We start from the raw sequence: 12,971 nt of genomic DNA, 5'->3' as shown, positions 1-12,971 counted from the left end.
AAGAGTTTTATTTTCCACGTGGATAGAATGAACAGAAGGAAGTTTGGAATTCCTTCCTCCGAAGCCCCAATCCAGTTTCCCAGATATGCATGGGATAGCAACAATTATAAAATCCTCAGAACTCAGGATATTCTTCTCATTGACCTGGAGGGACTGCTGCTTGTAGCTACTCCTGCCATGAGATCTGCTGTCACAGTATGCCATGCATACATTTTAAGAAATATGCTAATATAACAATTTAAGTGTATTTATTTAAAAAATACTATGACCTGCTTGAATAGATGATAGCAGACAAGTCAATAAGCAGGATCTTAAGAAATAAAGTGAGCGAGTCCCATGATCATTCATTTAGTAGCTCAGTGGAGTTCATGGATAGCCTGGATGTTCATAATTAAAAAGAGCAATAAGTCAGAACCAAAGCATTTACAGGCTCTGTTGGTTGACTACAGTCAAGAGCAAATTGTGAGAAGAGATTATTATACAGACTTTATAATAATCCAATATCTGTCAACATTGTCAGGAAGTCTCAAATTGGCTTCTGGAATATAAAACAGCATAGCCAGCCAAAGACATTATGAGTAAAGGGAACATTTTGGCTCCTGTATAAATAAAACACCTCATCTGCTTGCAATGGAGTGTCTGTTCTGAGTAGTATTCATTCAAATAGGAATGTAGGGCACAGACTCTTATTCCCAAATAACTGACTTTGAGGGAGGGAAACAATGTATTGGAAGACCAGTGAATGGGCAACACAAAGCCTGGAATAAGTGTTCAAACCTTGCAGGTTGAGATGTCAATTGTGGTCACATCTCTGCAGAGAAATAGTAAGTGGCAGTCAGAAACTTCAATCTAGCACAGGTGGGTGTATACCTTCACAATAGTACATCCCTTCACAATGAATAAATAAATGCTCTTCAAAACCCACCTTTTATTCCAAGTTGCGATTTTGTTGTGTGGTTGCTAGTTGAACCAGTATTTGTACCATTTGCGGCCATGGTTCAGGCTGCATGAGAAACCTAAAGAAGAAAACTAGCTAGGTGAAAAGCACATTTCAAAAAATGTGTACGCTTGTAACAGCCTAGAACAAGTCTGCTCTGTGTAATTAGAATCACTGTATACTGAGGTCACTGAGAAAATCAGCTGAAGTGTCATGCCTGTATCACTTTCACTCACCTTAGCAATCAGATCAGAGTAGAGCCATTGAGGCCGGAAATAAGCTGCCTTGTCCAGCTTCTCAATCACAATTGATTCATAGCCCATAATGAAAGCAAAGGAATTTATACCTCATAAATTACAGCTTTTTCTTGGGGGTGTGGGAAGGGATGGGGATGCAGTGGTGCTGCATGAAATTTAAATGTCTTTATGTTAGGCAGGAGAAATATCAGTAAATTCCCACTATCCAACAACCCTGGTCACAAACCAGATAACTGGTAATATCATGCGGTTCATGTGAACCAATTCAGGTTAACAATGATCAAACAAACGTAGCCACATTTGATCCCATATCAACTTTCCTGCTTCCACCCAATTTCCTTTCCATTTCCAGCCCAATTCGCCATATGGACCAACTGTTGACCATTTGTATCCAACACCACACAGACCAATCTCCACTTCTGTTCACAAACAATGCTGCAGGAGGTCTGTTCGTATAGCCTTAAAATATTAACAAAATTTATCAGCTAAAGTTAGCTAAGTCTGCAACCCCACCCCCCGGCCAGGCCAGTTTTGGCATTCAAACATCTACATTGAGGAAAGCACCACTTCAGGATGAAGACATTGGCCTAAACCATATGAACTGCAACACTTCAACAGGCTACTGCTGAACCCCAAATCATCGATAGAAAGGAACTCTAATCTCTTCTTTTCCCATGATCAGTTAATCCTTCCTTAAGGTTAGTGTGTTCAGTTACAGAGCAATACACAGAGTCAGAGAGCCCAGGTCAGTATCACTGGTACACAAACTGAAACCTGACTGTAACCACTGAAAGAAAGTATTTTCTCAAAGTAGGTTGTGCTGAGAAGAAAACTGACATAATAAACAACTTCTTGTAACAAAAAAAACTAAAGAACAACAGTGGGTTATTGTGGCTTTAAAGCAATAACAGGTTTGAGCAAATGTATAGACAGATCCCTAAGTGTTGTTATTGCTATTGGTGCAATTTACTTTGCATTATTCAGTAACCTCCTTAGTTGGTCATTCTGTGTTACCAAGGGACTGATGTTAAAAGTGCCATTTTAACCAAGACCAACAGCTTCTACTGTTCTACCATAAAGTTTAACTTTCCAGATCTTACAATTATCTAAAATATTAACCCAACTTTCTAATGTTTCAGTTGAACATCAGCAATTTTTAACAAGAGTAGGTCTCTTATACATCAGATACCGTGATAGAGATGGACGCAAGCCACTTATCAGTAAGTTACATGAGAACCCCATCACCTCCAAGTTCCCTTCAAGTCAAACACCAACTGATGCAGATCGCTTTTTTCTTCACTACTGCTGGGTTTAAGTCCATACCTTCACCATGCAGATGGCAGTAGTTCAAGATAACAACCTTTTCAATGACAACTGGGGATGGGCAACATCAGCCTCGCCAGTGCTAAATGTTTATAAGAATTAATGGACAGGAAGTTTTTTGCACCATAACTTCATGTATTTCTGTCATATAGACAGGGTGCCTTATAAAGGATTTACAAACAAAAAAGACAACCTTATAATATGGTGCACCAGAAAGCAAGAGATATTACGTGCTTTGTTTACAGAAATATTATTCACAGATATTTGATGTAAATAGTTCTATCATACCTACCAATCTACCAAAGGATGCCAAAAATCTCAGTCTTTCCTGGACATTTCTTTCTTGGGACAGACCTTCCGAGGTGCTGGTTTCTTTGCTCGCCCTATAAAAGTTAAATAATGCAGAGGTTCAGTTTATCACAAGAGCCTACTCAGCACTGAATTGTACTATTTATAGGAAAAAAGTTACATGTAGCTAAGTTATACTCAATTGGAAAAATTTGAACAAGAATGGCTAATCAGAGTTGAGTTAGGGCTGAAGCATCTTTCTACTCAACACTCAGGAATCTGATGTCCTAACCATGTATCATCAATTGGCTCATATAAGCAATTAAACCAACTAGCACTTAATCCTAAATCAAAACATTCCTTCAGGTAGTTTTGGGAGAATTATATTTCTGGGTAATTTACAAAGTTGCAAGGGGACATGATATGATAATCATTCCCACTTCTGACCTTATGATGGAAGGAAGGTCATTGATGAATCAGCTGAAGATGGTTAGGCTGAGGACACTACCCTGAGGGACTCAAGGAGGAATGAGGAATGAGGTTGATGAGTCACACCTAAATTGATAGGTGTAGTTAATTATTCCGTATGTTAACTTAAGGGAATGTTCCCCAAATAACGGCAACAAAAATGTGACTTCTTAATTCATTTCAGACTTCAAAGCACCCAGTTTTCTTTACTGATGGTAATATGGAACTGATGCTGCCAAACAAACACAGCAGGCCAGCTCATTTACTACATGACTACAGGAATGAAAATATGATAGAACCATAGAAAAGAATCAAAGAACAGTGCAACACAAGAGGCCATGATTTTGGTCCATCGACTCTTTAGAAGAGCGATCAGTTTGTCCCCCCCACCGCCCCCTTCCCTTTCAACATACATCTGAATTTTTCTTTCCTTGAAGTATCAACCAATTTCCATTTGAGGGCTATCATTGAACCTTTATCCATCATCCCAACAGGCAATACATTCCAAATTCTGCTCGTCAGATTTCCTTCCCTAAAGGGGCATCAGTGAACCAGATGGGTTTTTAAGACAATTGATGATAGTTTCATGGTCACCATCACTAAGACTAGCTTTAAATTCCAGAATTAAGAAAAAAACTGAAATAAATTCCACCAGGTACAGTGGTGGGATTTGAACCCATGTCCCAAGGTATTAGCTTATACCGCTTCAGTATCTGAGAAGACGCGAATGGTGCTGAACACTGTGCAATCATCAGCCAACATTCCCACTTCTGACCTTATGATGGAAGGAAGGTCATTGATGAATCTGCTGAAGATGGTTAGGCTGAGGACACTACCCTGAGGGACTCCTGTCGTGATGTCCGGGAGCTGAGATGACTGACCTCCAACAACCACAACCATCTTCCTTTGTGCTAGGTATGACTCCAAAAATGGAGAGTTTTCCCCTTGAATCCTATTGACTCTAGTTTGCTAGGGCTTCTTGATGCCACACTGAGTCAAATGCTGCCTTGATGTCAAGGGCAGTCACTCTCACCTCAACTCGGGAGTTCAGCTCTTTTGTCCATGTTTGAACCAAGGCTGTAACAGGGTCAGGAACTGAGTGCTCCTGGCTGAACCCAAACTGGATGTCAGCGAGCAGGTTATTACTAAGCAAGTGCCGCTTCATAACACTGTTGATGGCCCCTTCCATTACTTTACTGATGGAGAGTAGACTGGCGGGGTAGTAGGTGGCTAAGTTGGATTTGTCCTGCTTTTTGTGTACAGGACATACCTGGGCAATTTTCCACATAGCCGGGTAGATGCCAGTGTTGTGGCTGTACTGGAACAGCTTGGCTAGGGGCACGGCAAGTTCTGAAGCACAAGTCTCCAGTACTATTGTTGGAATATTGTCAGGGCCCATGGCTTTTGCAGTATCCAGTGCCTTCAGCCATTTCTTGATATCACATGGAGTGAATTGAATTGGATTAAGACTGACATCTGTGATGCTGGGAGCCTCCAGAAGGTACCAAAATGGATCATCCACTTGGCACTTCTGGCCTTATCTTTTGCACTGATGTGCTGGGCTCCTCCATCATTGAGGATGGGGATATTTGTAGAGCCTCTTCCTCCAGTGAGTTGTTTAATTGTCTACCACCATTCACAACTGGATGTGGCAACACTGCAGAGCTTAGATCTGACCCATTAGCAGTAGGGTCGCTTAGCCCTGTCTATCACTGGCTGCTTATGTTGTTTGGCACACAAGTGGTCCTGTGTTATAGCTTCACCAGGTTGACACCTCATTTTTAGGTATGCCTGGTGCTGCTCCTGGCATGCTCTCCTGCACTCTTCATTGAACCAGGGTTGATCCCCTGGCTTGGTGGTAATGGTAGAGTGGGGGATATGCTGGGCCATGAGGTTACAGATTGTGTTACAGTACAATTCTGCTGCTGCTGATGGCCTCATGGATGCCCAGTCTTGAGTTGCTAGGTCTGTTCGAAATCTATCCCATTTAGCACGGTGGTAGTGCCACACAACACGATGGAGGGTATCCTCAATGTGAAGCCGGGACTTTGTCTCTACAACGACTGTGCGGTGGTCACTCCTGTTGATACTGTCATGGACAGATGCATCTGCAGCAAGTAGGTTGGTGAGGATGAGGTCAAGTATGTTTTTTCCTCTTGTTGGTTCCCTCACCAACTGCCACAGACTCAGTCTAGCAGCTATGTCCTTTAGAACTCAGCCAGCTCGATCAGTTATGGTGCTACCGAGCTACTCTTGATGGTGGACATTTAAGTCGCCCACTCAGGGTGCATTCTGCACCCTTGCCACCCTCAGTGCTTCCTCCAAGTGGTGTTCAACATGGAGGAGCACTGAGTCATCAGCTGAGGGAGGATGGTACATGGTAATCAGCAGGAGGTTTCCTTGCCCATCTTTGACCTGATGCCATGCGGCTTCATAAGAGTCTGGAATCGATGTTGAGAACTCCCAGGGCAACTCCCTCCCGGCTGTGTACCACTGTGCCGCCACCTCTGCTGGGACAGGTATGTCTTGCTGGTGGGACAGGACATACCCAGGGATAGTGATGGTGGTGTCTGGGACATTATCTGTAAGGTATGATTCCATGAGGATGACTACGTCAGGCTGTTGCTTGACCAGTCTGTGAGACAGCTCTCCCAATTTTGGCCCTAGCCCCCAGATGTTAGTAAGGAGGACCAGGGTCAGCAGGGCTGAGATTACCGTTGTCGTTTCCAGCGCCTAGGTCGTTGCCGGGTGGTCCATCTGGTTTCATTCCTTTTTTGTGACTTTATAGTGGTTTGTTACAACTGAGTTGCTTGCTAGGGCATTTAAGAGTCAACCGCATTGCTGTGGGTCGGGAGTCACGTGTAGGCCAAACCAGGTAAGGGTGACAGTTTTCCTTCCATAAAGGACCTTAGTGAACCAGGTGGGTTTTTACAACAATCGTCAATGATTTCATGTCTTCATTAGACTTTTACTTCCAGATTTTTATTGAATTCAATTCAATAAGTTCCACCATCTGCCGTGGCAGGATTCGAACCTGGGTCCCCAGAGCATTACCCTGGCTGGGTCTCTGGATCACTGATCCAGCAACATTGTTCAGTGACAATATCACTTTGCTATCACCTCCCCACTTACACATATGTACACCCAGGTCCCTGTACCCACTTTAGCATTGTACTCTTTATTATATATTCTTTCCATGTTCTTCCTACCAAAATGTACCACCTCACATTTCTCAGCATTGAACCTCTGTCACCTATCCGAACCAACTTGTTTATGTCCTTTTGAAGTTCTACCCTATCCTCTTCATAGTTCACAATGCTTCCAAGTTTCATATCAAGCACAAATTTTGAGATTTTGCCATTCATACCAGTCTAGATCATGAACAAATATCAGGAAATTCAAGGGTCCCAACACTGGCCCCAAGGAACCCCACTACCAACCTTCCTTCAGTAACTCAACACCTTTCATATCCACAGGATGTGCCATTACTCTTCACTATCCATGAGTTACTTAGGTAGCTACTGTTGTCCTTTAGGCAAACATGGCAGCAAATTTGCTCAAAGCTTGGCTCTACAACCGAGATAATTAATAATTTTAATTGATTTATTTGAAAAGGAACAATGAGCAGGGTTATAGGAGAATGGCAGTAAAATGTTCAGTCGGAGAGCCGGTAGAGACATGATGGGCCAAATAGCCTTCTGTGCTGTAACAATTCTGTGATTCTGTGACATTCAGTTTGGATTCTGCCAAGATAACTTGGTTCTAGATATCTTTACAGCCTTGGTACAAACATGGACAAAAGAGCTGAATTTCAGAGGCAAGCTGAGAGTGACTGCCCTTGACATAAAGGCAACAATTGATTGAGTTTGGTATCAAGGAACCCTAATAAAAATGAAGTCAATGGGAATCAGCCTCAGCAGTGAAATTCACATCCCATGAATTAATTTTTAAAAATTACCATCCCTAATCTGTTTTACAATTTCTCCTTTACTGAAAAGGTACAGCTGTCAAAAGATATAACAAATCCAGCTTAAAAGTTTGATTTTTTATAAATAACTTTTTTGATTCCATTTTTCTCTCTCCCTTCCAACTCTCACCAGCCAGCAATAACAGTTGTTGAGATGGTCACTGGTGCTTTCTAGTAACTTGCCTTAGTGACTTTAGATGAAGGTGAGGAAAGATGTAGCTCTTTTCACGGAGTCACACTGTCTGCTGCATATTTTGCCAACTACAACCTAATGGCCTCTCAATCTGCCTCCAAAATAGAAGAACAGGTTCTTGAATGTGCCCTGGGGCCATCAGGCATTGGTGGTCAAATGACTCAAGGGATGGCTCTTTTAGATGCACCAGAACCACAGCTAGCAATCTAAGAGAGTGATAGAGAAACCAGGTTACATTTATACTTCCTGAAGTGAACTGTGAAAATCACTCTTAAGTATGCTTGTGGTTTGGAGAGGCAACTAACAATAATGCTTTCATACCGGATGTCAATACTTGCTTTCATATCAGTTTGAAGCCTTCCAACATAAATAGCACTTTTGACATTTTATGGATGCCCTAGAAATATTGTGCACTTCTGAAGCTAAACTGAAGATGACAACCCAGCATTTGCAGTTTAGATTTGAAATCCAGTTGCTGGGGTTTTGCATCACATTAGAGTGCAATCTGTATTTGGATCAAGCATCCCTGTTTACGTAGCAACTTTATCAGTGGCTCTCCTTCAGTAAACACTGAAGCTAGTGCATTAATGTGCCTTTAGAAGACGATTTAGGTAATATCATCTTAAGACTGTCCCTGCTTTAATGCATTGATCTCTCTGCTTTGGTTCTTCTCATCATAAGTTAGAACCCTGTAGATCACAATTTTCAACAGTTTTGTATAAAAAAGAACCTCAATAGGTTAAAAGAAGTGCTAGTTCCATCTGTTAACTGGGCCTGTAAACCACCCCCAAACCCTCATCCACCAGTGACCCCCCCCCCGCCGCCGCAACCGATTTGCTGTGCTCCACTATAGACAATACGTTTTTGAGATTTCTGGGCACAATAAAGTTGTCTGAATGTGAAAGCACTTTCACAGTATGCATTTATTTGATACAATCACTGTTGTTTCCATCATTCACAAACATATTTCACTGGCCCATTGCTGAATATGTTAATCTCATTCTTACAGATGAGTTTTTTGAATTTGCAAACTTAGAAGAGGCTTTCAAGGAACAGAAAGGTCTTAGGACCAAGTGAGATCATCTCATAAAGGCACAAGGGAAGGGGTTGACAGCAGAGAACTACAAAGGAAAACAACTTCAGTGAATTTGGGCTCCCAATGTTGATCAAAGCCAGCAGCCCTAGTCAGAAGGGTGTGGGTAAGTCAAATTTGAACAGGTTCCAATCTCACATCCTCTTGACAAGTCTGTTGATACTTACTCAAACACATGAAATAGATAATTGGGCAAAGTACTGGAGGACAATGGCTACTTGTGTATAATTAAGCTCCAAATCAGACAAAGCCTTCTTGCAACTATCAGGTGTGTGCAATCAGAGCTCCAATGTACCCCTTTCACAATTAACCTTACAATCAGAGTTATATCAATGGTGTTATGAAAAAAAAATTGCTAAGTGCACATGGGTGGGCATCTGAATAGATATTCCAAGTGCACTTACACAGTAGCAGGGTCCTGAACTTCAGTTCCTTGCCCCATGGCAATTTATTACTCTGATGACACAGCAGATGGTGTGTGCCAGGCAGATCAAATCCACAAGGGAAACTTGATCACGCAATCACAACGGTTTTGCAATTTGTATTTATTACGAGATGCGTGCCCCGAATTCAGAAGTAATCAGTCCGCCAAGACTTGAGATTTAAAAAAACAAAATTAAAATGTTTATTAACAAAAGCGATTTCAAGCACATACACAGAACTACAAATTACTACTATAATAATTCTTAAAATCTCCAATTAACCTGGCTCCCAGTTACACCTTTAAGGCAATGGTCCAAAAATAGATTTTAAACAGATTTAGCAAATTATCACAATACCCAGACAGTGGAATTCAAATGGCTCCCTCCAGCTTCAGTTTCTGTTGACTGCAGGCTTATGCACAAAAATACTGGAGGCTTCACACACTTATGTTAGATCTTACAATACCTTCCCCTGACACAGACTCATTCTCCTTTATATGTTTCTCCCTTTTTAATCTGTAAATTCCATTGTTTCCATGTGTCTTTGGAACTTTAGCTTTCTCATAATATAAATCTTTTTATGATGCCACTATATATTGTCAGTGATTCTTGAAAAAAATAAACATTCCTTAACTAGTTCGTCTGGCTATCTGTAAACAGACTGAGGTCCCTTTGAAAACCAATTCCCCTTTCTATCTAAAAATGCAAATTCCCTTTTATATCTTACATGCTAAGGCCCCAACCATGTTTACTCATTAGCATATTAAAGACACTTCTACACCTTACTTCTGGGGCCAAGGTAGAAGCGTTCACATTGCGGCCCTGTTTCAACCAATTCTACTACCACCACACACAGCAAGTAGTGTATATAACATTTTTGTAACGCTGATTTGATCAAGTACCAACATCATGCCTGAAGACGGAAGTCGTCAATGTCAGAAACACGGGTCTTTTTCAAGACCGGCATTGACTGTTATATCTGCTTACGTTGAAGGGTTCTCTGTAGCTAAACAAAACATCCTCGCTACATTATGCAATGAGTTGCAGTGTGATGTCCTTTGCCTGCAGGAGACACACAGAGGAAGTGAGAACAATGGCCCAAAAATACCAGGAATGTCCCTGGTTATTGAAAGACCTCATCGACAATATGGCAGTGCTGCATTTGCTAGAGCTATGTTGTAGCTTCAGTTGTAGAAGCCACTTCTAAAAAAGGAGGACAACATCGAAATTCTAACTGTAGAGCTAAGCAAAGTAGTAGTGACCTCAGTGTACAAGCCACCTGGCACAGATTTCAGCTTCTCTAACCCTGTACATTAAACCACAGATCATCACTGGAGACTTTAATAGCCACAGTACCCAATGGGGATACAAGGAGTATAACAACGCTGGAGAAACAGTCGAAGAATGGGTGGACGCTAACCAGCTTAGTCTCATCCACGATCCTAAATTGCCAGCCTCCTTCCACAGTGCTCGCTGGAAGTGTAGTTATAACCCAGAACTTGCCATTGTCAGCAACGACATCCTGGCCCCTGCAAGAAGCTTGTCACAGATCCAATACCACAGACACAACACCGTCCTATTGGTAGCCAGGTAAATGCAGCAGTGTTACCAACCATCGTACCATTCAAAAGGCGCTTCAACTTCAAGAAGACCGATTGGAATGGGTTCATTCGAGCATTTGACCGTAAGGTTAAACGCATTAAACCACTACCTGAGCACTACAACCTGTTTGCAAAAGCTGTCCAGAAAACAGCCAGATGGAAAATCTCCCGAGGTTGTAGAGCATACTACATCTCTGGTCTCACCAAGGAGAATGCTGAACTCTACTGGGAGTATGTCTCAATGTTTGAATCTGACCCCTTCTAAAAGGAAACAGTATCTACCGGTGAGAGGGTAATGTTAATTATCTCTCTCGAGTGTCAAAACACCTGAGACACCTTGATTGGGACAACAGATCTTACAAAAAACAGCAAGAAGGCATGGTCTCTCATACGCAAACTTGGAGGCGATCCCAAGAAAGCTGCCCAACATCCAAACGTGTCTGCTAAACAAGTTGCACACCAATTGCTCCTAAATGGAAAAATCAACAAGAAACAACCAAGAGCATAACTAGATAGGAAGAAGTACAGCGATGACCCTGGCTTCACTGGACCATGCACCATGGAAGAGCTGGAAACTGGTATTTCTAGTCTAAAACACAGGAAAGCAATTGGTCTTGACAACATAGCAACGGAGCAGATAAAGCATTTTGGACAGCAAGCAAAGAAATGGCTCCTACAATTGTTCAACCGCTGTCTGGCAACACACAAGCTACCTAATATTTGGCAGAAGGCACATGTAATAGCACTATTAAAGCCCGGAAAAGATCCCTCAGATCCTAAGAGTTTTCAGCCAATTTCACTGCTGTGCCACACCAATAAGCTGTTAGAACGCCTGATACTCAATAGGATAGCACCAACTGTAGATGAGAAGATCATTCCAGAGAAAGCAGGTTTCCGCCCCGGCAAATCAACAACAAGCCAACTGCTCAACCTCACACAACATATCGAAGATGGTTTTGAGCAAGGGATGATAACGGGTGCTGTTTTCGTAGACCTGTCAGCAGCATATGATACAGTGAACCATAGATGTCTCCTCTGCAAGATCCTAGATGACAAAAGATACTCACTTAACAGAGCTGTTAGAAAGCACGCTTCAGAATCACCGGTTCTATGTTGAACTAGGTGGGAAGCGCAGCAGGTGGCGTATTCAGAAGAATGGTCTTCGTCAGGGAAGCGTGCTTGCACCACTGCTGTACAACATCTACACGAATGACCAACCTATAGACCGTGTCACACGCCGTTTTATATATGCTGATGACTTATGTGTCACTGCCCAAAGCACTGATTTTAACACCTTGGAGAAAACACTCTGAGGCCTTGGAGGGACGAACATCCTACTATGAAGAAAACCACCTTCGCGCAAACCCATCAAAGAAGCAAGTTTGTGTAATCCACCTCAAACCGTGAAGCCAAACGCCAGCTTAAAGTAACCTGGTGTGGAGCAACACTGACGCATTGCAAGCACACTATCTACTTAGGAGTCACCGTGGACAGATGCCTCACCTTCAAGAACCACATCGAAAAGACAAAGGCAAAAGTGAGCGCACGAAACAACATCCTGAATAATCTCACTAACACAAAATGGGGAGCAAGCTCGAAAACATTGCGAACCAGTGCACTTGCTCTTTGCTATTCCACTGCCGATTACGCCTGCCCTGCATGGGAAAGATCTACTCATGCTAAGAAGATGGATGCCGTCCTGAATGCAAGCTGCTGACATATCACAGGTTGTTTAAAACCAATAGCCTACATATCCTGGCGGGTATCACTCCCCCTGATATAAGAAGAACGGTAGCCAGCAAGAAAGAGCGACTGTTTGACGCACCCTCTACATGGTCATACACCTACACCCAGCACCTAAAGTCAAGGAAGAGCTTCATGAACAGTTTTGTTCCATTACAATCAACCCCATCTGAAGCCCGCATCACCTTGTGAAAAGACCAGCTCGCCAGCCTCGAACAACCCCGGAAATTCTACCGGATGAAAGCCTTCCCCTAGGAGCTAATTGCAAATGGGCAACCTGGAAGTGCCTTAACAGACTTAGGACTGGTGAAGGTCGTTCAAAGGTGTCACTAAGCAAATGAGGATATACAACCTGCCCGACAACTTGTGAATGAGGAACTGAGCCACAGACTATGCAACATCTCCTGCAATGTCTAATGCTAGAGGAACCCTGCACTGTTGCAGATCTTGCCAAATTCAACAACAAGGCGCAAAAATGTGTCCAGTTCTAACTGGGCCATTTATAGACTGTCTGTGGACAAGATAATAAGATGACCTTACTTCTTTTGATAACTTCAACTTGCAGTCTGCTTGGCTATAAAATCTGATTAAATCACACAAACAGACAGATCTAACCATTTACCCCCATAAACCTATTTTACAATAAACCTCTTATGGACATTATACCTTCATGATTATT

The 12,971-nt window shown here is 42.3% G+C and overlaps 1 protein-coding gene across 5 annotated transcripts in view; it reads right to left on the bottom strand.

Annotated features, from left to right (window-relative positions):
- Positions 1-12,971, bottom strand: part of LOC121286938 (E3 ubiquitin-protein ligase Itchy-like) — an 86,037-nt gene that overhangs the window by 56,897 nt on the left and 16,169 nt on the right. For 4 of the 5 annotated variants that reach the window (XM_041204249.1, XM_041204253.1, XM_041204252.1 and 1 more), the window contains exons 2-3: positions 2,810-2,900; positions 926-1,016 (exon numbers count right to left, since the gene is read on the bottom strand). In XM_041204249.1, coding sequence (XP_041060183.1) covers positions 926-995 — 70 coding nt within the window. In that variant the 5' untranslated portion in view covers positions 996-1,016; positions 2,810-2,900. Of the gene's footprint in view, positions 1-925; positions 1,017-2,809; positions 2,901-7,423; positions 7,640-12,971 lie in introns of all 5 variants that reach the window. The other variant, XM_041204251.1, reaches the window with a different exon arrangement.

Source organism: Carcharodon carcharias, chromosome 14, assembly GCF_017639515.1.
Source record: "Carcharodon carcharias isolate sCarCar2 chromosome 14, sCarCar2.pri, whole genome shotgun sequence".
NCBI lineage: Eukaryota > Metazoa > Chordata > Chondrichthyes > Lamniformes > Lamnidae > Carcharodon > Carcharodon carcharias.
The sequence above is the reverse complement of the archived record's forward strand: the minus strand, read 5'-3'. Positions and strand labels throughout refer to the sequence as shown.